Genomic DNA, 22868 nt, shown 5'->3' on the forward strand with positions numbered 1-22868 from the left:
TTGATGTTACAAAAATCCTTGCTGTTTATACTGAAGAAATCAGACATCATTCAGTGGTACCCACTATGTAAAGAGGGTAGATGGAAGATATTCAGGAAATAGAATATAAAGACTATCTTCAAGTTGCCTGAAAGTCATGGTGGCGGGGGTGGGTGGTGCATGCTGAGAAATCTAAATACAGCTACATCTCTTTTGCGCAGTAGGTACTTAAAGTTATATAATTTATTAAATTGTCAACATTCTTAAAGAACTAGAGAATCTCATTGATCATAGAATTTCCAAGGTGAATTATTTTATTTTATTTAAAAAAAATTGTGTTTTTTTCATTGGAAAGGAAATGTTTGCTAAAACAATTCCGACATAGGCTCACCCTGTTCCCTCCGTAGTCCCTGCGCTGTTTCCTTTGCAGCCCAGGCTGTGTGTGACCAAAGGGACATTGGGGACACACAGTGTACAGGTGGTTCCCAGCTTGCTTTGCTCACTCGTGAGTCTGTCTTGCCACCTTTCTGTATCTCTTGCACAAATTTGCTTTGTGTTCCTGAAGGGTAGTGGTTTCTTTATCTGTGACTGAGGGTGACAGACACTAGAAGCCCACAGGGTCCTTTGAGGGTTAGACAAGATAGTCCACAAGAAGGGGTTTTGCCAGTGCCCACCAGGAGCTATGAGTTTAAACTTGCAATGATTGATGTATATACTATATTCATTGTTAGCTGTTCCCAACCTTTCTGTGTCTCTACTGTCAGTATTAACCAGTACTGGCCTGATAAGTATTTGGTTATTCTTCCATCTTGTGCTGGGCAGCTAGGACTGGAACTTAGACTTGCACCATCCCCTCCAGAGAGCCTGCATGTGGCCCAGCTGCATGGGGCCTGGTGGGTGTGGGCACTTGCCCTCAGATTCAGGTACTCAGACCTGGGGCCGGTAGAAAGTGCTTGCTTCCCTCCCTTCCAGTCCCACTGCAGTTCACCTTTGTTGAATTGACACTGTAGTTATTGAGTCTTTGCAAATACTTTGTATTTGAATTCATTCACAAACTCTTCATGTCCTTAGCTATCTGTATTGGGTTGTTAGTCTTTTTCCCATTCATGCGCAGACTTTACTCATCGTTTCATATTACATGCTCAAGTCTTTGATCAGGTGGAATTCATAGTTTTTCATGAAGAGGGATAGAGTTGCAGCTTTCCCTGTCCCAACCATTTATGAATTCATTCCCATTTAGCTAAAAACTCACCTTGCTTACAGTTGTCATTTCCATATATACCTGGGTCATTTCTGGATTCTCAAATTCGGATCTGTCTATCCATATGCTGGTGGGAAGAGACATTTCTCCAAAGATAAGCTGTTTGTATTTTGTTGAGAACTTTGGCATTTGGACTCATGAGAAATATTGTAGTTTTGTTTTCTTGTGATATCTTTGTCTGGTTTTGGTATTGGGATAATACTGGCCTCGTAGAAGGAGTTGGAAAGTATCCCCTCTCCTATTTTCTTAGAGTCTGTGAAGGGTTGGTTTTAATTCTTCTCCATACATGTGGTAGAATTCACCGGAAAAGCCATCTGGTCCTGCACTTTCCTTCCTGGGAAGTTTTTGATTACCGATTCATCCTCTTTACTTATAGATGTTCTCAGATTTTCTGTTTCTTCTCAAGTCTGTTTCAGTGCTTCTATTTCAGAAGGAGTTTGTCCACTTCATGTACATTGTCTAATTTGCTGTTCATAGTGTTCTCTTACAGTTCTTTTTATTTCTGTAAGGTTAATAGCAGTGCCCTCTCTTTCACTTCTGATTTTAATTTGAGTCTCTCTTTTTCTTTGGCCGCTGCAGCTAAAGGTTTGTCGATTTTGTTGATCTTTCCCAAAGAGCTGACTTTGGGTTTCGTTGATTTTTCTCTGTTGTTTTTCTGTTCTCTATTTATCTCTGCTCTGATCTTTATTCTTTTCTTTCTTCCACTAGCTTTGGGTTTAGTTTGCTCTTCTTTTTATAAGTCCTTAAGGTGTAAACAGGTTATTGATTTGTGATCTTTTTCAACATAGACATTTAAAGCTGTAAATTTATCACTAAGCACTGCTTTAGTTGAACTCCTTGATTTTCATTATGTTGTGTTTCACTTTTATTCGTCTCCAGGTATTTTCTAACATTCCTTGGGACTTTTTCCATGACTCATCGGTTATTGAAAAATATTTTGCTTAATTTCCACGTATGTGTGAATTTTCCAAATTTTCTTTTGTTATTGATTTCTGTATTTTCATTCTATTGTTAGAGAGCATACTATGTATGATTTTTATCCTTTTACATTTATTAAGGCTTATTTTATGGCCTAGACTGTGGTCTGTCCTTCAGAACATTCTGTTAAGCTTGAGAAGAAATGTGTATCTTCCCTTTGGGGTGGAGTGTTCTATAGTGTCAGGTCCCATTGGTTTGTAATGTTGTTAAGTCTTTTATTTCCTTTCTAATCAACTTAGTTCTTATATTGATCATTGACAGTAGGGTATTGATGTCTCCAGTTATTATTGTAAAATTATCTGTAAGTTAATTTCCCCTCATTTCTGTAAGTTCTTGCAGTATGCATTTTGGGGCTTTGTTGTTAGGTACATATATGTTTATACTAGATTGACCTTCTTATTATAAAAGAAGAATATATCTTTGTTTTATAGTTTTGTCTTGCAGTTTATTCTGTCTATACTAGTATAGCCATTACAACTTTCTTATGGTGTCTACATGTATATCTTTTCAACTTGTTTGTGTTTTTTAATATAAAGTATCTCTTATAGATAGTATATGTTTGAAATAATTTTTTAAAATCCATTTTACCAAACTCTTCTATTTTTGATTTGTACTTTTAACCCATTTACCTTTAATTTAATTAATGATAAGGTAGGTTTGACATCTACCATTTTACTACTTGTTTTCTTTATGTCATTTCTTTTTTGTTCCTCAGTTCCTTGATTCTGCCTTTTCTGTGTTACAGAGATATTTCCTAGTGTACTTTTAAAATTCTTTTATTTCCTCTCTCTTTTATACATGTAATTTAAAAAATTATTTTCTTAGTGGCTGTCATGAGGATTACTATTACTATCTTATATTTTTAAAGATCTACTTAAGATTAATACTAACTTAATCTAACAATTTTAATAGCAAATACTTTCCTCCAGTATATAGTTGTTGCTTACCCTCCTCTCTGAATTATTAGTATCATACAAATTATGTTTTTTATGTTTTAAGTCCAACACAGTTTTATAATTATAGCTTTGTGTAGTAGTTATTTAAAACAAATAGGACAAGAAAAGAGTTACAAACAAAAATACATTCATATTATCCTTTATGATACCAATGTAGTTGCCTTACTGATACTTTTATTTACTTGTGTCAATTAGAACTCCTTCCAGTGTCCCTTCATTTCATCTTGAATGACTCCCTTTACTATTTCTTGTAGAGCAGTCTACTAATGACAGATTTTCTCTTTATTTTTTACTTTTTTCTTTATATGGAAGTATCCTAAATTCATTTTTGAATAAGAGCTTAGCCTTAATATAGAATTCTTGGGCAACAGCCTTTTCTCCCCCCAACACTTTCGGTAAGTCATCCCAGTGGGTGTCTGATGAGAAGCCAGCTCTTAATCCCACTGAGCATCCTTTGTAAGTGATGAGTCATTTCTCTTGCTGCATTCAAGATTCTGCCTGTTTTTCAAGTTTGTTTATGATATATGTAGCTGTGGATAACTTGGAGGCCATCCTGCTTAGAGTTCCCTAAGTTTCTTAAGTGTTAAGTTTAAGTCAAAGCATTTTATCAAATTCGGTAAGCTTTTGGCCATTATTCCTTCAAATGTTCTTTCTGCCTTTCTCTTCTCCCTGTGGACTCTCCCTACAAATGTGTTTGTACTCTCGGTAGTGTTCCACAGGTCTCAAGCTCTGTTATTTTCCTTTATCTTTTTACTTCTCATCAGAGGGATAATGCCTATTCCAGTAAAGATATAAAACTGTTTTCCAGTTTACTGACAGTTTTTTCTGCCAGTTCAAATCAGTTGTTGAGCCCACATAGTGAATTTCAGTTGTTGCTCTAAACTGTAGAATTTTTATTTGATTATTTTTATTTTTATCCCTTCATTAATAGTCTCCATTTGGTGAGATAAAGTGGTGATAATTTTTTTACTCTTTTGATACCCTTTTCTTCAGTTCTTGAGCATACTTATAATAGTCACAGACCCCTTTGGGACATTTTCTGTGTATGTGGAATATTTTCTACTTTCTTGTATGTCTTTGCAATCTTTTTTTAACAACTGGACAGGTTAGATAACATCTTAACAACTCTGGTAGCAAACCCCTCTACACTTCCATATTTATTGCTGCTATGGTTTTATTTTTGTTTCCCATTCTGCTTTTTGGTGGCATTTTTCTTGTTTCTGTTGATTGTTGAGCAGCCCAGTGCTCTGGGCGACACGGTGGCACAGCTGCATGGTTGCAGGAGAGCAGAGGCTGGAGTGGTGGCAGCGCCAAGAACAGTGGCCCAGAGGACGGCTGCAGGGGTGGAGAGGCCCAGAGGCAGAGACCGGCTTGCTGCATGCAGACTCGCTCTTAGCGAACGGGAATTTAGTGACTGACCTGCCACCGTGGAAATAAAGTTGGGTAATAAACCCTTTCATCCCAAGAATGTTCTCCTGCCATTCCTTTGGTCACATTGAATCCATAGTGAACTTGCCCATGGCTGAAACCCATGGGCAGGACAGTGGAGATAAGGATGCACCCATGGAACGTCAGCCCAGTCTGTGCTGTAAACACATCCATCCCCCAAAGTTCCCCTCCTGCCTCTTTATTTATTATGATTATTATTGTGTGTGTGGTAAGAACACTTAACCCAGATCCTTTACATTTTTAAGCCTGGATTCCTTTGGGGCCCCATCTGACTCAGTATTACTGTGTGGCTAGCCAGACACTGGTCAGATTTTTTTACATTCCTCACTGTCTGTTGTGCCCCTTTTGCCGAGGGGGTGATGCAAGAAGGCACACCATCAAACCTCAGCCCTAGCTGTCACTTCCTGATGGCACCAGAGGTTAGGGGCGGGTGCCTCTCCTACCCAGGTCTTCCCTGAGGATGTGCTTGAGCTTCTGCGTGTGCACAGACTTTCTGGTCCTGGAGACATGCCCACCTTTCAAAGTTGCCTGTAGTCCTGTCTCTCTCCCCAGTTTCCTTTAAAATTCTGGGCTGGGCTCTTGTTTCCTGCAGCTGTAGTCAGCATGAGCACGTAGCTGCGGCAGGTTGTTGTTTTGCTAATACCCCAGGGATGACCATCCCCCGCCCCCGCCTTCCCACTGCCCAGCTCTGAGTCAGGCCTGGCTTTCCCAGGTGCTGCAAGCTGAGACGGCACAATGACTGTGTGGCGGACCCTTATCAGAGCGTCAGGGCGTCACATGCCCCGGCCGCCACAGCCATGGTAAGCCAGCTCAGTCTGCTGTTGTACCAAGGTTCAGGCTCTTCCCATGAATGGATGATTTTTCAGTTTATTGTGGGACTTTGGTTAATGCTCTGAGGTCTGAAATGGTTGGTTTTAGTTTTGCTTGTATTTTTGTTGTCTAAGAGGGAGCGTGAATGCACTGAGACCCTCATGCCACCATGAGCTGTGCAGGGTGTCTCCGGGGGCCCGGCAGAGTGCACCTGAGCTGCCTCACGGAGTGTCTGCCGTGGGCCCATTGATGATGTAGTGGCACATGGTGCAGGGTAAAGCTGTGAAATCTTCTCCTCTTTCCTTGCAGCTGTAAAGATGTAGACACACATTTAAAAGGACCTGCTGTGAGAGCATGTGGATCATGGGGCCAGGCGATGCTCCGTGGGGCAGTCTGGGGAATCTCAGGTCTGAGCAGCCGAGCCAGGGGGCATTCTCAGGTGGTGGAGGAGCAGGGCCGGGCCTGCACGGGGTGGAACCATGGCACCACTGTCTGATCCATCCAGCGGGAGCATGCGGCTATAGTGGGCCCCTTCCCACCTGAGCAGTGACGAGGCCTGCCGTCCTTCACTGTGGGCTGAAACTCAGGGCTGCCGCTGAAACGGGAGCCTGAAGGTCGCACAACACTGCCAGTATTTGCTTGTTCCTCACCAGTCACGGCATGCCTTGTGCACGCCAGGGTTCCAGCTGCTGCCGGGGACTGCCATCAGGAGCCTGCAGCCAGAGGCCAACCCCTCCTGACGTGAGACAGGCATGCTGCTCTGAGGGCAGTGTGGGTAGCATGTGGGCCCCAGATGTTCCCAGTGAGGGTGTCTGTGGGGGATGCCCACTCAGAAGCTAGCACTGGCACAGAGGAAGTGAGGGTGGGCTGCAGAGAGATCTGGAGAAGGGCTTTCCAGGCAGGGGGAAGAATTAATGCAAACCACGGAGGTGGAAGATGCTGGAATTGTTCCCAGGGTGTGCGGGAGAGAGTTGCTGAGGTGAGGTCAGGGGGCATGTGTGCATGGAGTGGGGCTGGATAGGAGAGCTGGCTGTTTCTTTAAGGAGGTGGGATGTGCTGGAAGGTGTTGAGCACAGGAGCTTCATTCATTCATTTATTCATTCATACATTCACCAAAGGAACAACAACACCATGCTCCAGGTACTGAGAATAGAGCAGTGAACAAACAGAAGCTCCTGCTCCCGGGGAGGGGAGACAGAAAAATAAGTGAACAAATTGTCTCTTGGAAATGTTAATCAGAAAAGAAAAATGGGAAGCAGATTAGGCATAGGAATTTGCAGATCGTGTGCAGGGAAGGGTTCAGCATGCCCACTAAAGTCCTAAGGTCAGGTGGGCCTTGCTCAAGGGGTAGCATTATAGGGGAGAGATTCAGGAGAAGAAATATGGAAGTTTTGTATAAGTATATTGTACGTAGATAAGAGTACATGAATTCCCACATCACTAGGCCATTCCAGCAACCTCTCGGACACGCTTCTCTCCTGTGCCTTCTCAGCCACCACCCAGAAGTGACCAGTCTTATGACCTCCATTACAGCAGATGATGCGACAGCCTTTTTTGGAATATGACTTTAGTGAGGTCATTCAATCTGGGCTTTTAACATGTCTCACGTCTTCCACTCAAGCTTATGCTTTAGGGATCATCTTTGCTCTTGCAGGTGACAGTGTTAAAGCCCCTTTTAGAGGTTCCGTGTGCCTGCTGCTTGGAGAGTGGACTGCACGGTGGGGGGTGGGCCCAGTGAGCCTGTCCAGGGGCTCCTGCATGATCTGGGAGCAACTGGGACTGGTCAGCAGGGAGAGGTGAGCAGTGTCAGACTGAAGATCGAGCAAACCCCATTTCTTGATGGGTTGGGTGTGGAAGGGCCAAGAGAGCGGAAGACAGCCAGGATCTGTGGTTGTAGCTGTGGAAGGTGGAGGTGGAATTCAGGAAGGTGGAGTGGAGTCAGGGAACAGTCTGTGGAGGGACGCTGGGCTCGTGTTTGGATAGGTCAAATGTGATGCGTCTCTAAGACATAAGGGAGGCACGAGCAGGTCCTAGGGTGTCTGGGTCTGGCTTTCCACGGAGAGGTCTGGTGCAGAGAGGCACGTTTGGGAGTTGTGGGCGCTTTGCTGTCTTTTACACCCAGGGTTCAAGGGTGCCGTCTAGAAAGTACGTGCTTTTGCAGGCCAGCTCTGAGCACTCCAGCATGAAGAAGACCAGAGCGGAGGAGACCCTCGCCAGGGAGGTGAAGGCAGGAGAACTCGCAATGTGGAAACTCAAGAGTGGTTCTGAGGATGAGCTGCATAAAATGGGCACATGCTGTAAATGTCAAGCAATGTCTTTACCAAAAACGGTCAGGCAGCCACAAGCAGGCTGGGCCCGCAGCCGACTGTGGCCTTTCCTGCTGTGCAGCTCACAGGAGGAGCGGAGTATTATAAATATTATGAGAAAAGGATGCCAACCCGAGAGGAAGGGGCCTGGGAGGGTGTCACCACGGCTACTGGGACCTGCTTGGGGAGTTGAGCTCTGAAGTGGAGCCCTGGCTGATACCCGCTCCAGGGCAGCCAGAGGACCTCTTTTGTGTAAGAAGGAAGCTGGTGTCAGAAGGAAGGCTTTCGGGGCTAGGATCATCAGCCAGTTCTTGGCAGTTCCCTCCAGTGTGTGGGCAACCCCACCCCCAGCACCTCTGGGCTTAGTCCAAATACAAATACTGCTCATTCCTTCCCACCGAGGAGGCTTTCTCTGTCTGTCAGTCTGTTCCACACAGTGGCAAAACTCCCTTTTAAATCAGTATTAATTATAAAGACACTTTAAGGATAAATAACAGTACCTGTTAAGGGTTGAGCTGTGTTCCCCCGAAATAGTTACATGGGAGTTCTAAACCCCCGTATCCCAGAATGTGACCTTGTTTGGAGATAGAGTCTTTACAGAAGTAATTAAGGTAAAGCGAGGTCATGTGGGTGGACTCTAATCCGGTAGGATAGGTGTCCTTATGGGAAGAGGAGATGGGGACACTGACACACATAGAATGAGGACGCAGGGGGAAGACAGCTGTCTGTGTGCTAAGGAGAGAGACCTGAGAGGAAGCCAGCCATGCCCACACCTAGATCGTGGGCTTCAGCCTCCAGAACCCGTGGTGGCACTCGGTCATGGCAGCTGTAGCAAATTCACACGGAAGCCACCTTTTGAAGTTCACTGTTGCCACCTTGGGTTGTGGCCAACGTTTACCCCTTTGTTTCCTCAAGTGATTATAACTGATGGAACTTTTGCTTTCAAGCCAACTGGTCGACCCCTTCTGCGGAGGTGTGCCTCCTCTGCTCACGAAGGCTGGATGTAGATCCCGGTTGGCCAAAGCCACTGCAGAACCATACTGTGCAGACCTCATTGACTCCAACCATACTGTGCAGACCTCATTGTCTCCGGTCAATGCTGGGCTCCGGGACCACAGCATGTGCCACTGAGACCTTTAACAACTCTTCCTTACGCAAGTAGACGGTGACTTCCATCACTGCCATGGGACGGAACAAGCTTAATTCTTTTCCTGACAAAGGCTGTTTTTTTTAAAAAGCTGTCTTTTCCTTCCTCCCTTACCTTTAATTAAATCATTCCAGAGATTCAAGGGGAAAAAGTGATTCCTTGTGTACAGAGGAGTAACTGATACTCAGAGCGTCTTGCATGAAACCAGGTGAAACAAAGGAATCCCAGGCTTCTTCCCCAGCAGCTCTATTTGCAATCCGGTGGGCAGGCGCGGGAGCGGAGGCAGGCCCTGCAGCTGGTCGTGGTGAGGGCCCGGTGGGGTCTCGCCTCGTACTGCCGCGTGCGGGGGCGCTCCTCCCTCCAGCTGGGGGGCGAGAGGCGTTAGGAAAGAGAAGGTCGGTGAGAGGCTCCAGCTGGGTCTCCTGAGCGGCCCCTCCCGTCCTCTGGCAAATGCTAACTTGGCCCCGACAGTGCGCCTTTGTCGGGGCCGCGGGGCTGTCCGTGACAGGAGGTAGGAAAAGCTTCATGAAGGCAATATCTGAGGGAGTTGGGCCTGTGCACAGACATTGGGGGATTTGATGTTTTCACTGTGGAAGTGGAATGAAAGCAAAGTTTAGGTTAGTGCAGGACACTGGTTTACTCCATTTGCAGGCTTTGGATTTTACTTCCTATTTCCAGATCAGACTTAGGCCAGCCCTTTGAGGAATACAGAACCAGAGGCGAATACTGACCCAACCTGAAGGTAGAAATAATGAAAACTAAAAATTATACACTGTAAAGGCTGCTACTGATTAGGTTCTGAGCTCACCTTGAATGCTGTGTGGTTTTCTAGCTGGCAATTAAGACACACAGTGTAACGTTTTGATTTGTGGTCCCAGAAACATTACTGAGTCTCTTCACTGTTGACATACTTTCTCTGGTCAGGTTCCTGGGCTATATGCACTCACCTTCAGGACTTTATACTCTCCTCCTTTCCAGTTACTAATTTCCCCCCTTAACTCCTGCATTTCCAGTGCCATGGATATTTTTGATTTGATGTGTTGTTGAGCTGAGCAGTTGTTCTGGAACCTTGGCTGACATTTCCTGTTGCAAGTGGGTGTACAGTCTGCGTTTGTATTGTAGACTCTGTGCTTGCCCTTCCAGAGGCCACTAGCCTGCCACACAGTCACCGTCCAGGCCAGGGCCTTTGCCAGGCCGACTCCTCTTTCCCATATCCTGGAAGTATATATACTTTTCATAAGGACCACCAAATCCAGAAGGCCAAGCTTTGGTGAATAAAATACCCTCACTAATTGAAAGGAGACTGCTTTGCATCTTACTACGCTGATGGACAGTGACTGTAATGGGGTATGGGGGGGGGGACTTGGTGATGGGGGGAGTCTAGTAACCATAACGTTCCTCATGTAATTGTTGATTAATGATACCAAAAAAAAAAAAAGGAGACTGCTTTGAAGTTGTCCAAATATGCCAGAGATTGCATCTAATTAAATCACATTGTTATGGATTCAGATCAACAGGTAGAGATTAATGGATGAAAAGTCTTAGTAACAAAACATTTTCAGAGAAACATAAAAACAGGCTATGGCCTCAAACCCAAGGGCATGGGTTGAATTTCATTAGTAAATTCTTGCTTAATAGCGTCTTTGCTGTTAATGAGAGAGCTAGTATTTTAATAGTACAGAAGAGCCTGGAAACCAGAACAGACCCATTGCTACTTCGCAGATACAAACTTCTCTTACCTTATTTATTGGTGCCATAGCTCAAGATGTCACATTCTAGCCCCACGTGGAGACATCTGAGGATGCTCTTTGGCTGGCGGGTGTTTGTGATTGCTCAGCTTGTGCACCTCCAGCTATTGGAGGCCCTGAGCGCACCTCTGAGTACTTACCAAGCATCCTCAGATTGGCAAGGGACCTCTTCATCTGGTCATTCTGCAGACACCAGATGTTCAGCCCTGAATGTGTAGAATGTTGATAAGAGCTAACAAGAACACACGCTGCATTCCTGTTAAGGACTCCTATCACTATGCCTGACAGTTAGGAGTTGAGCTCAATACCAACATCCTCCTAAGGGACTTAACTTCTGTGTATTCCCTGGCATGCTGTTGAATCTTTGAGTAATCTACAATAAGTCCAGTGACTCTGTCAGATCTGTTAATGTGGTTAGCATTCATGTCTGGCTGTGGGGCTCTGCCCAGTGATGAAGAATGTAGGGTGTTTGCCATAGGTAAGCCCTAGGAGCCTTGATGGCAGGTGTGGACAGTGTGATGGGATGTGTAATGTTTTTCAGTACATTTTACTTTAGAATACTTTTACGTATATAGAAAAGTTGTGAAGATAGAAGGAGAGCCACGTATACTGCACACTGTTTCCCTAGTGTGAATCCTTACATTAGTACAGTGCATTTGTCTATGTGCCCATATGGATACCTTATTCTTCACTAAAATCTGTTTTTCCATAGACGTCACCTAACATCTATTTTCCTGTCCCAAAATCCTATCTGGGTTACCACATTGTAGTCTTTGCTTCTGGGTATGAAAGTGTCATTTTGACATGGATCAAGCAATACATTTAATATCTCATTGCATTACAACCAGCTATACTTAAATATTAAATGTTCTTCTTTCTTTAAACATCACCACTACTTGACTGATGCCACCAGAGGTTTGAGTTTTCCAGCAGCTTTACCTTGTCCCACTGTGTGTGCTTACAGAGAAAATCACCACGTCCAGGGGAATGTTAGAGTATCCTGAATCTGACACTCTTGAGGGGCACATATGATGTTCATAGCACACCGTTTAGTATTTTACCAAAATGAAGGGCATGTCGTTTGCCTTGGGTAGTATCGTTTATGTTCAGAAGAAAACAATTAAGTCCCAAGGAGTGAACAGATGCTTCTCCTCTCAGAATCTAGGTCTTGCTCCCATCCAGTCAGCCAGCTGGGGCAAGGTACCCATGCCAGGTAAGCACAAGTGTAAAGAAACACTCAGGACAGCCATCTAGGAGCTGTTCGGGGCCTCATACCACTAAGGGCCATCCCCAGCTATGCTGGGCTGGCTGTGATTACCAGGATAGGTCATGGTGTAGGCAGGTGGCTGAGGTTGTCCCCTCAGCACCAGTGACATGCCGTGACCTGTGGAAGAATGTGCCAGTTGGGAGAAGCAGGTGACATGGGTTCCCGGTGCTCATCCACCACGGTGTGGCCCCTAACCCTGCCTGTTCTGCTGCACAAGGCCCCTGCCCTCAGTGTGTTGTGGCCCCTAATCGTGCCTGTGCTGTGGTACCGTGTGGATGCCGGCTGCTGACTTGGCCGAGTGAGCCTGTGAGCTCCTGAGCCACCTCATGTGTGATCCTGGTTGCCCCAGACATTTTGAGAGTGCCCTCCCTCATCCTTCAGTCATCTCTGAGTCTTGCATGTGTGCTCCACATCCTTTTCTGCTTTGGAGCCACACCTGCCCACCGATTCCGGGCAGTGGCCGGACATGCCAATGAGGCATTTGGTGGCCTCCTTTGCTAACCGCCTAGTCCAGGGCACTGCTATCCAGCCTTCTCATTTTTCTCTTTTTTGCCACTACTGGCCATGACATTTTAGAAATCTAATCGTAAAATTGGTCTTTGTTCCAAAGGCCACAGATTGTATGATTCCATTAATATGAAATGTCATAAGCCGATAAACCCATAGAGACAGAAAGGAGGTTAGTGGGTGCAGGGTCTGGAGAGGTGTGGAGTGGGTGCATGCTAATGGGAATAGTGTTTCTTTGGGGGTGATGAAATATTCTGGAGTTATGTGGTGGGTTAGTTGCACAACCTTATGAATATACTGAAACCACCAGATTGTAGACTTCAATATGGTGAATTTTGTGGTGAGTCACGTCAGTTAAAAATCTGATTCTTGTTCACTGTAGAAATGTCTACAAATAAAACACAAGAAGTCATTTAAATTACCTGTACAATTCCAGATACCCAACAGTGATGTGTTGATGTGTGTGGAGCAGTTTCAGTGGTGGTCTTTGTTTTGTGTATGTTCTCTTTCTTCCTTTGGCCTGTTCTTAACCCTTCGTAGGGCCAGAAGGAAGCGCACCGGACTGTGCTGATGTGCCAGGCCCTGTCCACACTGGTCTTCACCCATGGATTCGCATTCACCCCTATTACACTTTGTTTATAAATTTTAGGAGGCACAGCATCTTGAGTGCTACACACTGTACCTAAAGTTTATGCAGTGGAGGAGAGCAGTAGCTTTTGATTATAGGACATAAAGGATGTCCTTACTTTCCAGCTAGGAAACAACAGTGGAACCTAATTTTGCTGAAACCTAAGGTGTCAATTCTAAGGACTGTGGTGGTTGAACACCCTGAATTGATTATGCATTTGAACTGGAGAGGAAATGCACTGGGACGCTTAGCCTTCGTTGCATTCATGTTCTTGATACTCCTTGTGCTCAAATGCCCAAACTAACTTTCACCTGAAAAAGATGCAAAATTGAATCCCAGCGTATGTACTGACCAGCCCAACACATTCCGGGGGACTTAGCATTTCCCATGCAGCTGCGACTTTACGTGTCTGGGTGGGGGTGGCATCTGCTTATGGGTTAACAGAAGCCTCTGGACCACTTCCAGCCCTTGTCCCACGAGGAGGTGCTCGTCTGCGTCCGACTTAGATGTGCTCGAAAGAACTTACGCTTCTGAATTGAAAGCTGCCTTGGAAGAGCTGGGAAGCGTTCCATAGTGGAATTGGACTAATGGTGCTTATTTTTCTTCAGGGTGTATATTTATTTGACTGTTTCACACCATTTGTCAATTTCTAAGCAGTTAACAATTTTTATGCCTCTTTCAGATGTGTGTACATAGTACAAGTGTGTTTGATTTCCTGTGGTCTCTCTCCATTTAAACAGTGCTGAGTGATGGTATGTGTAACATGCCAATTTAAAATTTCAAACCCAAACTGAAGTCTCTAATTCTTCAGCAGAAATCCATGGACTGCCTTGCATAGCTTTGCTTGTCTGGAGCAGCCGAGACTCCATCTAGGCCTCAATGCTGGGACCATTAGCCCTCACTAGAGGGCTGCATCTGCTCTCTTGCAGCTGGTTGCTGCCCATTGAGGAAGATTAAAATACATGCAACTGTCAACTCAGTGTGAATGATAAGATTGCCACAGGAGAGACACATGTTTTGGAGTAGTTTTAGAGACTAAAGATGTTATTCTGATGTTTGATGGGGACGATTTATGAAAGATGGCATGGGAGCGTGGCCTCTGATGGGGGGTAAGTTTGGACCAGAAGGGTTAGAAAGAAGAAACTTAACATAACTGGATGTGGAAAGCCACGACCTAACCAGAAACAGTCTCCTGCATCAGCTGGCTGGGAGCTGGGCTGAACTCGGAGGGTGCTGGGGACTGACGTGTTCCTGGAGCATCCTGTGATTTAGGAACAGGTGTATGGAGAAATTAGCTTAGAGACACTGGTGTCTTAGGTGTAAACAGTGTTTATTTAACAATTTGGAGAACCTTGTGTGCCTGCTTCCATCAGAAAAGCACTTGCACCCTCTTCCCAGGCCCCATCTCAAGAGGGGTCTGAAGCTCCTAATGCTCTGTTAGTTGTCCCTCATTTAGGAGAGAGGAGTGGGGTGACTCAGTGTTGAATTAGAAACTGCCTTTCATTGGCTTTTTTAAAACCTGTGGCAAAGACCCATTGCATAAAATTTACCGTCTTACCATTTAAGTATTTGGGTCAGTAGCATTAAGCACACTTGCACTGCTGTGCTGCTGTCCCCACCGTCTATCCCCAGAACGTCCCCGTCTACCCGGACTGAACCTCTGTGCTTACTGGATGCTAGCTCCCCACCCTCCCTGCCCCGGCACCCACCTTCCTGCTGCGTCCCTGTGACCATGCTCCCCCAGGCAGCTCCCTGATCACATAGCATCTGTCCTTCTGTGTCTGGCGCGCCCCCAGTGTGATATTTTCAAGGTTCATCCCCGTTGTAGCCAGAGTCAGGATTTCCTTCTTTCTAAGCTGCCTGTATTCCACTGTATGGGAGTCCCACTCTCTTCAGGCTTCGATGCCATAAACCCAGGTCTGCCCAGACGTGTGGCCACGGCCACACCCACCGGCACCCCAGCCAGTAGGATGCAGTCAAGGCCAAGGTACCAGGTGAAAGCTGAACGTAAAATGGATGGGAAGGGGCTGCAACGGGACAGGAGAGGGGTCTGTGTGAGGACAGGCAGCTTCTAGGTTGTCAGTCACACCTGCCCATCCACCCTGGGATCTGGGGCCAGGCCCTTCTCTGTAATGTGTCCCCAGCTGAGCAGGCCAGATTTGCTCTCACCCTTGGAGTTCATGAGTTTGGGGGGTGGCTGCTCCCACTGACCAGAGAGTGGGTTACTACAGCTGTAAAGGTGAGAAACCAGACTGCAGTTGGTAGGTGGGCTTGGGGGCCTGGAGGGGAATGAGCTGCTGAAGAGAGTTGCCAATTCTTAACTTCTCCAGAATTACCAGTCTGCAGAAGTGTTTCATTTTGCCAGCCAGAGCTTTAATCTCCCCCTTCCAGAACGATGCCTGGGTGTCTGTCATGTGTGCTCCATCTGTGTGTCCTGTTCTTGGGATGAATGGGAGAATCGCTCTCACTGAAACAAGAGATATGGTGCTACAAAAGCCCTCCCCAAGCGACCTGGATGCCTCCTTCCTCCCAGTTTTCTGTAAACAGTGGGCTGTTAGCTGAAACGCTGTCCATCTGAGCCTCATTAATGTGTGTGCTGTGCTCTTTTGCCTAGGGGAGGCGGAGGTTCCTGATCCGAATGACCCTTTGGGACAACTGGATGGACTTGACAGCCCTGTTCCAACCCTGAAAGGTAAGCTGTGAAGTGCTCTTTGATGGCAGGTGTTTGCAAGTGTGTCCAGGGATCCGTGTAGAGAGGCTCACTGTTGGCCTGGCAGTTGTGCGGGAGCTGAGGGCTGGTCAGAGCCAGTCGGAAGCTGGCGGTGGAGGTGACAGGGAGAGCAGCAGGTTGCAGTGGCGGGAGGAGGGCCTTGGGGAGCTCGGTGGGCCTGAGTGGAGCCTTACGAGCTGGCTTCCTGGCTTGGCCACTGCATCTCCTGCAGACAAGCCGCTGGAGTGGCCAGGCTTGCTCTCTTATGTGACTGTCTGGAGCAGGTGGCATCTCAGTTGGGTGGGTGGCTCTCCATAGGGTCAGCTGGGGGCAGGTGCTTTGTCTTGTCACTTCTGCCTTTCCCAGAGGCCGCTGCTCACTCGGCACACTTGGCTTGTGGAGTGGTGAGAACATGTGGCCTCAGATGCAGCCGGTGATGAAGAAGGAGTGGTCTTCTCCATGCTTCATCCACTGTCACCATGTTGCCTTAGACCATTGCTCGGCTGGCCATCAGAGCATCACCGATGGGTGGCATGGTCCACAGGAGCTCACTTCCCGCGGTCCTGGAGGCTGGAAGTCAATCAGACCCCAGCACGGCCTCCTGGTGAGGCCTTTCCCTGGCTTGCAGATGGTACCTTCCCGCTGTGTCCACGTGGTGGAGAGCGGGCTCTGGTGTCTTCTCTGGGCACCAGTCCCACCAGGGCCACCCCACACGCCATCACCCTGGGAGCTGGTGAACGTAACAACTGGGTCTCAATTCAGGGCCCAACAGTTATCTATTAAAATAGTCACGTTATTTCTGCTTAACTTTTTTCTTTTGAGCATTTTTCAATCCTAATCATTTCTTAGCCCCCTGTATGTTGAGGGTCCCCGTGTCCTCTCAGGAACATGTTCACCTCCATGTGTCCAAGGCTGGGACTCTTGGGGATTGAGCAGCGATGGCTCAAGTCCACTGACCTTAGCCTGGGTGTCCAGAATGTCCCTTTCTGTCCTAAAAGGGCTTCTTGGGGCCACACAGGGTGCCAAGCTCCCTTCTTGCCTGAGAATGTTTGCTGGTGCACACCATCTGCTAAGAGATCAGCTGTTTAAATACAGGGTGGGTGGGGCCCCACCTGCTGTAGGGGCCCCAGCATGTAGAAGCTCCCTGACAAGGGCCCTCCTCTTTAGTTAAATGTAGTAACTACGAGAACTGGCTTCCTCGTGTGGACCCCCCACTCCGAAGCCCCCACCGGTGAGGGACCCAGGACAGGAGGAAAGCCCTCTGCTCTGGGAGCTGGTGTGTGGGGCTGGGCCCAGGAACGTGTCTCAGGAAGAACGATAGTAATTGAAGGCTAGATTCTGAAGTCAGTTCTTAAGAGCCTGAAGCCATGCACCCACTTGGCCACCCCTCTGTGAGAGGCCTGGGCACCTGCTGGTGGTCCAACAAGCACAGCCACACCCAACCACAGGGAGTTCACTGCCTGGGGCGGTGGGCAGGGGGGCAGTCAGTGTAAGGGAAAACAACATGATGAAATCAGGAATTGTGTGAGCACCGAGGTGGAAAGAGGTGAGGGCGGGCGAGCTGGAGCTGAGGAAGGGCTGTGAGTTTGGGGGCAGGGTGTTGTGCTGAGACCTGAAGGCTGACGCTAGGAGCAGACGGGAGGGATGTGTCCTGGGCCTAGGCAGCGGCCTGTGCAGAGGCCCTGAGGCCAGGAGGACTCTGCAAGAGAAGGTCGGACCTTGTGGTGGGAGCTGCTGCGATGGGGGTGGGGGCGAAGCCTGCATGGCCCAGTACCGTGGCCCTCAACCATGCATGGGTCTTTAAATATACATCAATTAAAAGTCACTGAAATTAAGAATCCAGTTATTCAGTCCTACTAGCTACATTTTTTAAGTGCTCAATGACCACATGTGGCTGAGGCCACCATGACGGGCAGCACAGATTCAGAAAGTTCTGTCACCACAGTTCCGCTGGGCAGCCCTGGATAGAGTGCACGCGACTCTCTGGCTGGGGCTGGACATGACCTGATTTCACTGTGTGTGAGGTAGCCTGGCAGCTGGAGGAGGATGGGACTTTGGGAGGAGGGGGAATTTAGGAGGCAGGTGGGCCAGGGAAGAGAGTGGGCAAAGCAGAGAACCCTCCACAGCCCAGCTGTGGTCACTCTCAGTTGCTGCTGATCCCTGGGCCAGTTGCACTGGGGCAGACCTCCCTGCAGGCAGAGAGCTCGGGGCCTGGGCTGGGGGTCTGCATCGGGCTGGGGAGGGTAGAGGGTCCCCCTCAACCCCTGCTGCTCTTTCAGCTGAGCGCTCTCAGTGCCCTCCCTGAGGCAGAGCCGCTGCAGGACTTGGTGTCCTGGGAGGGAAGGTGCCTTTGCTGATAGAGGTGCACATGTGGGGTGGGCTTAGGGTTCCCCGGAACATCTGTCCATCTCTGGCCCCACGCCCCAGACACTGGTATCAGACTGCACTGTGGGTGGGCCTCTTTGACCTCCTCTCTGGTTCTCAAGCCCAGAACAGGATGCATCCTAATGCCCTCTGCCTAGTTGGGATTCGATTGTCCCCCGGCTGTGTTGATGTTCATACTCACAAGTGCTGTGTTAAAACCATGCTCGCTTCACTGTGTGTGTGGTGCTGAGGGGACTTCCAGTTAGAGGTTGGAAGCCTGCCTTGGGCCCCTCCAGGGCACAGAAACACCAGAAGTTAGCTGGTCACGTGTGTGTGCGTGTGTGTGTGCTTGTACAAGGCCACCTCCTCTGCAGGTAGCATGGCTGTGCTGTGTGGGGAGTGCAGCAGTCTGAGCTTGGCTTGGCCAGCAGACAGACTTGGACTGGATGGTGGCTGCGCCTTCCCACTGGGGCTGGGCACTGCTCTCAGCCGAGTGTTACCCCAGCTCCAGGGGGATGAAAGGACTTAACCAACAGCACCCCCAGAAAGCAGTGTCTGCACCCTGCCATTGTAATGGTCTGGTATAGTCGTCAGCGTGTCCATCAGTTCCCAGGGGTCGAGAATTCAGCAGCCCCGCAGGGAGGGGATCCTAAGGAGTGGCCCCCAGGGCATCCTGGGAGGGCCCAGGGGCCCTGTCTTCCTCTTGCAGCCAATTCTCTGGTCCCATGGTGCAATTTTACCTCCTTCTGGGTTGTGGCTCTTGCACAGTGGGCCACCCTCCTACCTCCCCTTCTGGGCCCCCACCTGCTCACACTCTCTGTGGTGGAAGGAACTGGCTAGGCAATGCCAGACTCCTTATTACTACACATGCTTTATTTTGTTTCAGTTGCTTCAGTGCTTGGCCATGGTTGGCTTGAGTCATATATAAAATGTAATCATAGCTGAATGGACTGTATGAGCTATTTCTTTAACCAGCTGCCATTTATGATGGCCATACATCTATAAAATCCCAGATGGGTGAGACTGGCCAGTGAGCCAGTCCATCAGCGATACACTGCTGTGCCTCGCCTGAGCGTGATGGGTTCTGAGAATTAGTTACTAGCACAAAAGCATTTGTGTTCAGATGCACTGGGCCAGTGTTGGGCACTTAACATACAGAGAGCAATCCCAGAGCAAAAAGCCCGTATGGAAGAGAGAGAAGTGCAAAGGACGTGGTTTACAGCTGAAAACCGCCTGAACTTTCCGTATGCCCAAGTCCTGCCGTCATTAGGACTGAAGCGGGCTGTAGGACTCTGGGTGGGAGTGAGTATTTATTTACCAGGAGTTTTGGGCTCCTTGTGACATTAGATGCTCTGTCATTATCGTTATTATTCTTATGAAAGCATATATTTAGCCTAGAAACCATTTGCTCCTTTGTTGCAAGGCTATATTATAAATGCATATGTGACACATCTGGGGGTTTGTAAAATCAGTACTTTGGAATGTCTGTGGGAAGTGGATCATTTCTGAGAGTCTGGCGGGTGGTGCTGGATGTGTCTGTCCTGCAGCCTCCCAAAACAGACCAGGCGTGGCTGCGTCTCCTGCCTTAGGGGAAGAGCAGCTGGTAGTCCAGGCAGAAACCAGACGGGCGCTCCTGGCTCTACCCCTGGGGCTGCGTGGTGCTTACAGGTGGTCTCAAGAGCTCTGTAAATCACAGGGCAGGAATCGGGCCTTAACTCATGCTGTCCCCGCTGTTTGTGACATGGTGCACTTGCTGCTGACCTGGACTCTCCTCGGAGAGAGAGAACATAGCCATCTGCAGAGCTCCCGCGAAATCTCTTCCACTTACTGAGCACTGCCTCCCTGCAGGACATGTGCAGTGATGAACATGCTGGTGCATTTCTGGCTTATTCTGCAGTTCTTGGTGGGTGTGTATGTGTGAGAGTGTGTGTGCACCTACATCTGTGATTGTTTCATGGAGCTCACTATTCAGTGGGGGCCTCTGAGGCTGACAGGGAAATTGAAGACAGCCCCCCAGGTGCAGACACAGGCCTCGTGGTGTGGGCCTGGGAATTCAGGCTCAGGCCGGAGCTGTGGGTCTGGGCCCTGGCCCTGGTGCCTACATCCCCTGCCAAGTATCCTCTGGCCATACATTGAAACTGGGGCTCCCCAGGCAGTGAACAGAAGCATAAAATGTCCCCAAACTCCCTCTGAACAGAACTAACTTGAGGTTCCAGGCTCTGAGCCCCTTGCATTGACTGGGTGGAGGCCATTAACAGAGCCAGTCGGGAATCTGTAGTGCCCATGGGCTCTCCGGGGAGTGGCACGCTGCTGGTGTTGGGAGGAAAGCTCAACCCACAGATGAGAGACTTCAAAGTGCACACAGTCATGACAGTGTGGCCCAGGCCCTTGGACGCGTGTGTTTGAGCCCACCCCACATAGGGAGGGCAGGGACACTCCCAGCTTACAGGGCCCCTGGGCTGCTCTGCCTCCATGCCTTCCTCCTCATTTCTCCATCTTCACAGGGTCCCCACACACCCCCTCCTGCTCTCTCATGGATAGCTTCTGGTCACCTGTGCTTCAGCTGGGATGGATTTGCTGCAGCGGGTGGCCTTGGCCACCTGCCAGGTGGTTATTCCTTGCTCCTACCGAAGGTGACCCAGAAACAGTGATTCCTCCTCATCTCATCGGGTTTGAGCACCACACTGCAAATGAGCTTATCCATGTGTGCTTGTCTGCCTGTCCCTCATGTGAGTGTGTGTGTGTGTGTGTGTATGTCCTGTGTGTGTCTATGACCCCATGCTCTGGCTCCTGTGTACTCCCCTTGTGCCTGTTTTTTGCACGTATGGGTCTAACTTCCTGTGTCTAAACCCTGTGAGTGTGTGTGTGTCCCTGGCCCTTTGTGAGGCAGTGGTGTCACCTGTGCATAGGCCTGGTCTCTCATCTGACGAGCTGTCTACTCCCTTCCAGGTCCCTTCTCCTCCCTCCCCTACCCCTCTACTGCTGTCCCTCTGCATTAGTCGCTTTACTAACAAAGTGCCACAGATGAGGTGCTGCAAACAAAATGTCTCCTCTCACTGTCTGTAGCCATGAAGCAGGTTGGTTCCTTCTGGAGGCTGCGAGGGAGCCTCTCTCCCAGCTCAGGGTTGCTGGTAGCCTGAGGCCCTCCTTGGCGTTTGATAGCATCGCTCCATCTCTGCCTCTGTTGTCGCATGGCCTTCTTCTCTGTGTGTCTGTGCCCACAGGTCCGTTTGCTTACAAGGACACCAGCCATGGGCTTGGGGCCCCACCCATATGACCTCATCTTAACTTGATGGCATTTGCAGTGACCCTATTTCCAAAGAAGGTCGTGTGCACAGGTTGTAGGCATTAGGCCTCTGCACAGCGCATCCCACTGGGCATTCAGTTCATTGCCAGGCACCTTCCCTCCAGATGTGCACACCCTCCTTGGTACTTTCTCCATTTCGCAGGTCCTTTAATTTTGCTTTCTCTTGTTTTTTTGTTTTCTCTGATTCCCATCCTTTCTGATCTCACACCTTTCACTACTCCCTTGCCCCCATTTTCTGCAGCTGGTCCTGTGCAGAACACTAGACTGCCCCGAGGGGACGTCTGAGCAGGAGTGACCCACTGCCAGAGCCGCCAGCTGATTTAGTGGCCTGTAAATACATCCCTGGGGAGGCAGCTTTATGTCCTCTGTGTTCCCAGGGTCTCCTCACCACCTGCCCTGCCAGGCAGGTTGTTTTATTTCCCACAGTCCAGGCCCTGTGACCTCGTGACCCCTAGTCAGTAAGTCTTTCCTTATCTCCTTCCCAGACTAGTCAGTTTGGCCTCGTAAACAAGCAGATTCTCAGACACCTAAGTAGTCTGACCAAGCTGCTGAATAGGTGGCCAGCCTGCTGGGATAAAACACCAGTAGTCCTTGATCTGACTGTGAGGCAGGAGTGGTGGCCCCCGCAGTGGGTTCTGCCTTTTCCTCTGCCTTTGGTGTGTTCTCAGGCATAGGCTCAGCGCCACTCTCTGGAGTTTAGGGGTGAGCCGGAGCCCGCTGGGCAGTGGGGGATGGAATCCATTAGCATCAGTCATTAAGGCTACCCTGCTGTGGAGAGGGGGCCCCTCTTGCAGAATTAAAGGGGAAGCTGTCTATTTTCTCTACCACGGCATGTGACAGAGCCCAGCTTGCTGGTTTCTCGGCCGCTCATGCCTAGGCCCCCTGCCCTGTCCAGTCGTGTCTGGAGAGGTTCACTAAAGGGAGCCGTACGAGCTGGGGAGAGCCAAGCACTTGTTGGTACCGGCCCCCATATTTTGCACATAATGAAATGAAGCCAAGAGGTTACATTGCTGCCTGTGAACTAAACCCTAAGGGAGAAAGCAGCATTGTGCTTTATCTTCAGAGAACTTCCCAGCCTTCATTTTGGCCTCCAGAGAATTAATGAAAGTCAAAATAGCAGGCCAAACTAACTCAGCCACCCTCCCACTTAAATTACATGCAAGTGCTCAATTACATATTAGTAAAAGATGTGAATGCTCCGGTCAATTGGCAGGAGAGGTGGAGAAATGCCCAGGAGCCAGAACTAGAATGTAGGCAGAAGTGTGGCAGCCCTGGGCTGCCAGAACAGGACCCATTCGAGGTGGCGCCACACCATCTGCAGACTCAGGCAATGGCACAGGGTTCCTGGAAGAAAGTTTTTTCAAGACAAAGTTTGGATTCTGCAGGGGTCATGCAGTTGTGTCATGGGCTCCCCCATAGTGAAAGGGGGTGTCACCACGTGGCTGTGGAGC

General features: G+C 48.7%; 1 protein-coding gene across 2 annotated transcripts in view; it reads left to right on the top strand.

Moving 5' to 3' along the window:
- ROR2 (receptor tyrosine kinase like orphan receptor 2) overlaps nt 1-22868 on the top strand; it is a 199491-nt gene that overhangs the window by 133318 nt on the left and 43305 nt on the right. For both annotated transcript variants that reach the window (XR_001855653.3, XM_017676241.3), the window contains exon 2: nt 15651-15728. Coding sequence is in view for 1 of the 2 variants with exons in the window: in XM_017676241.3 (XP_017531730.1) it covers nt 15651-15728 (78 nt within the window). In the remaining variant the exon portion in view is untranslated. The remainder of the gene's footprint in view (nt 1-15650; nt 15729-22868) is intronic.

The sequence above is a fragment of the Manis javanica genome, chromosome 2 (assembly GCF_040802235.1).
Source record: "Manis javanica isolate MJ-LG chromosome 2, MJ_LKY, whole genome shotgun sequence".
NCBI classification, from domain to species: Eukaryota; Metazoa; Chordata; class Mammalia; order Pholidota; family Manidae; genus Manis; species Manis javanica.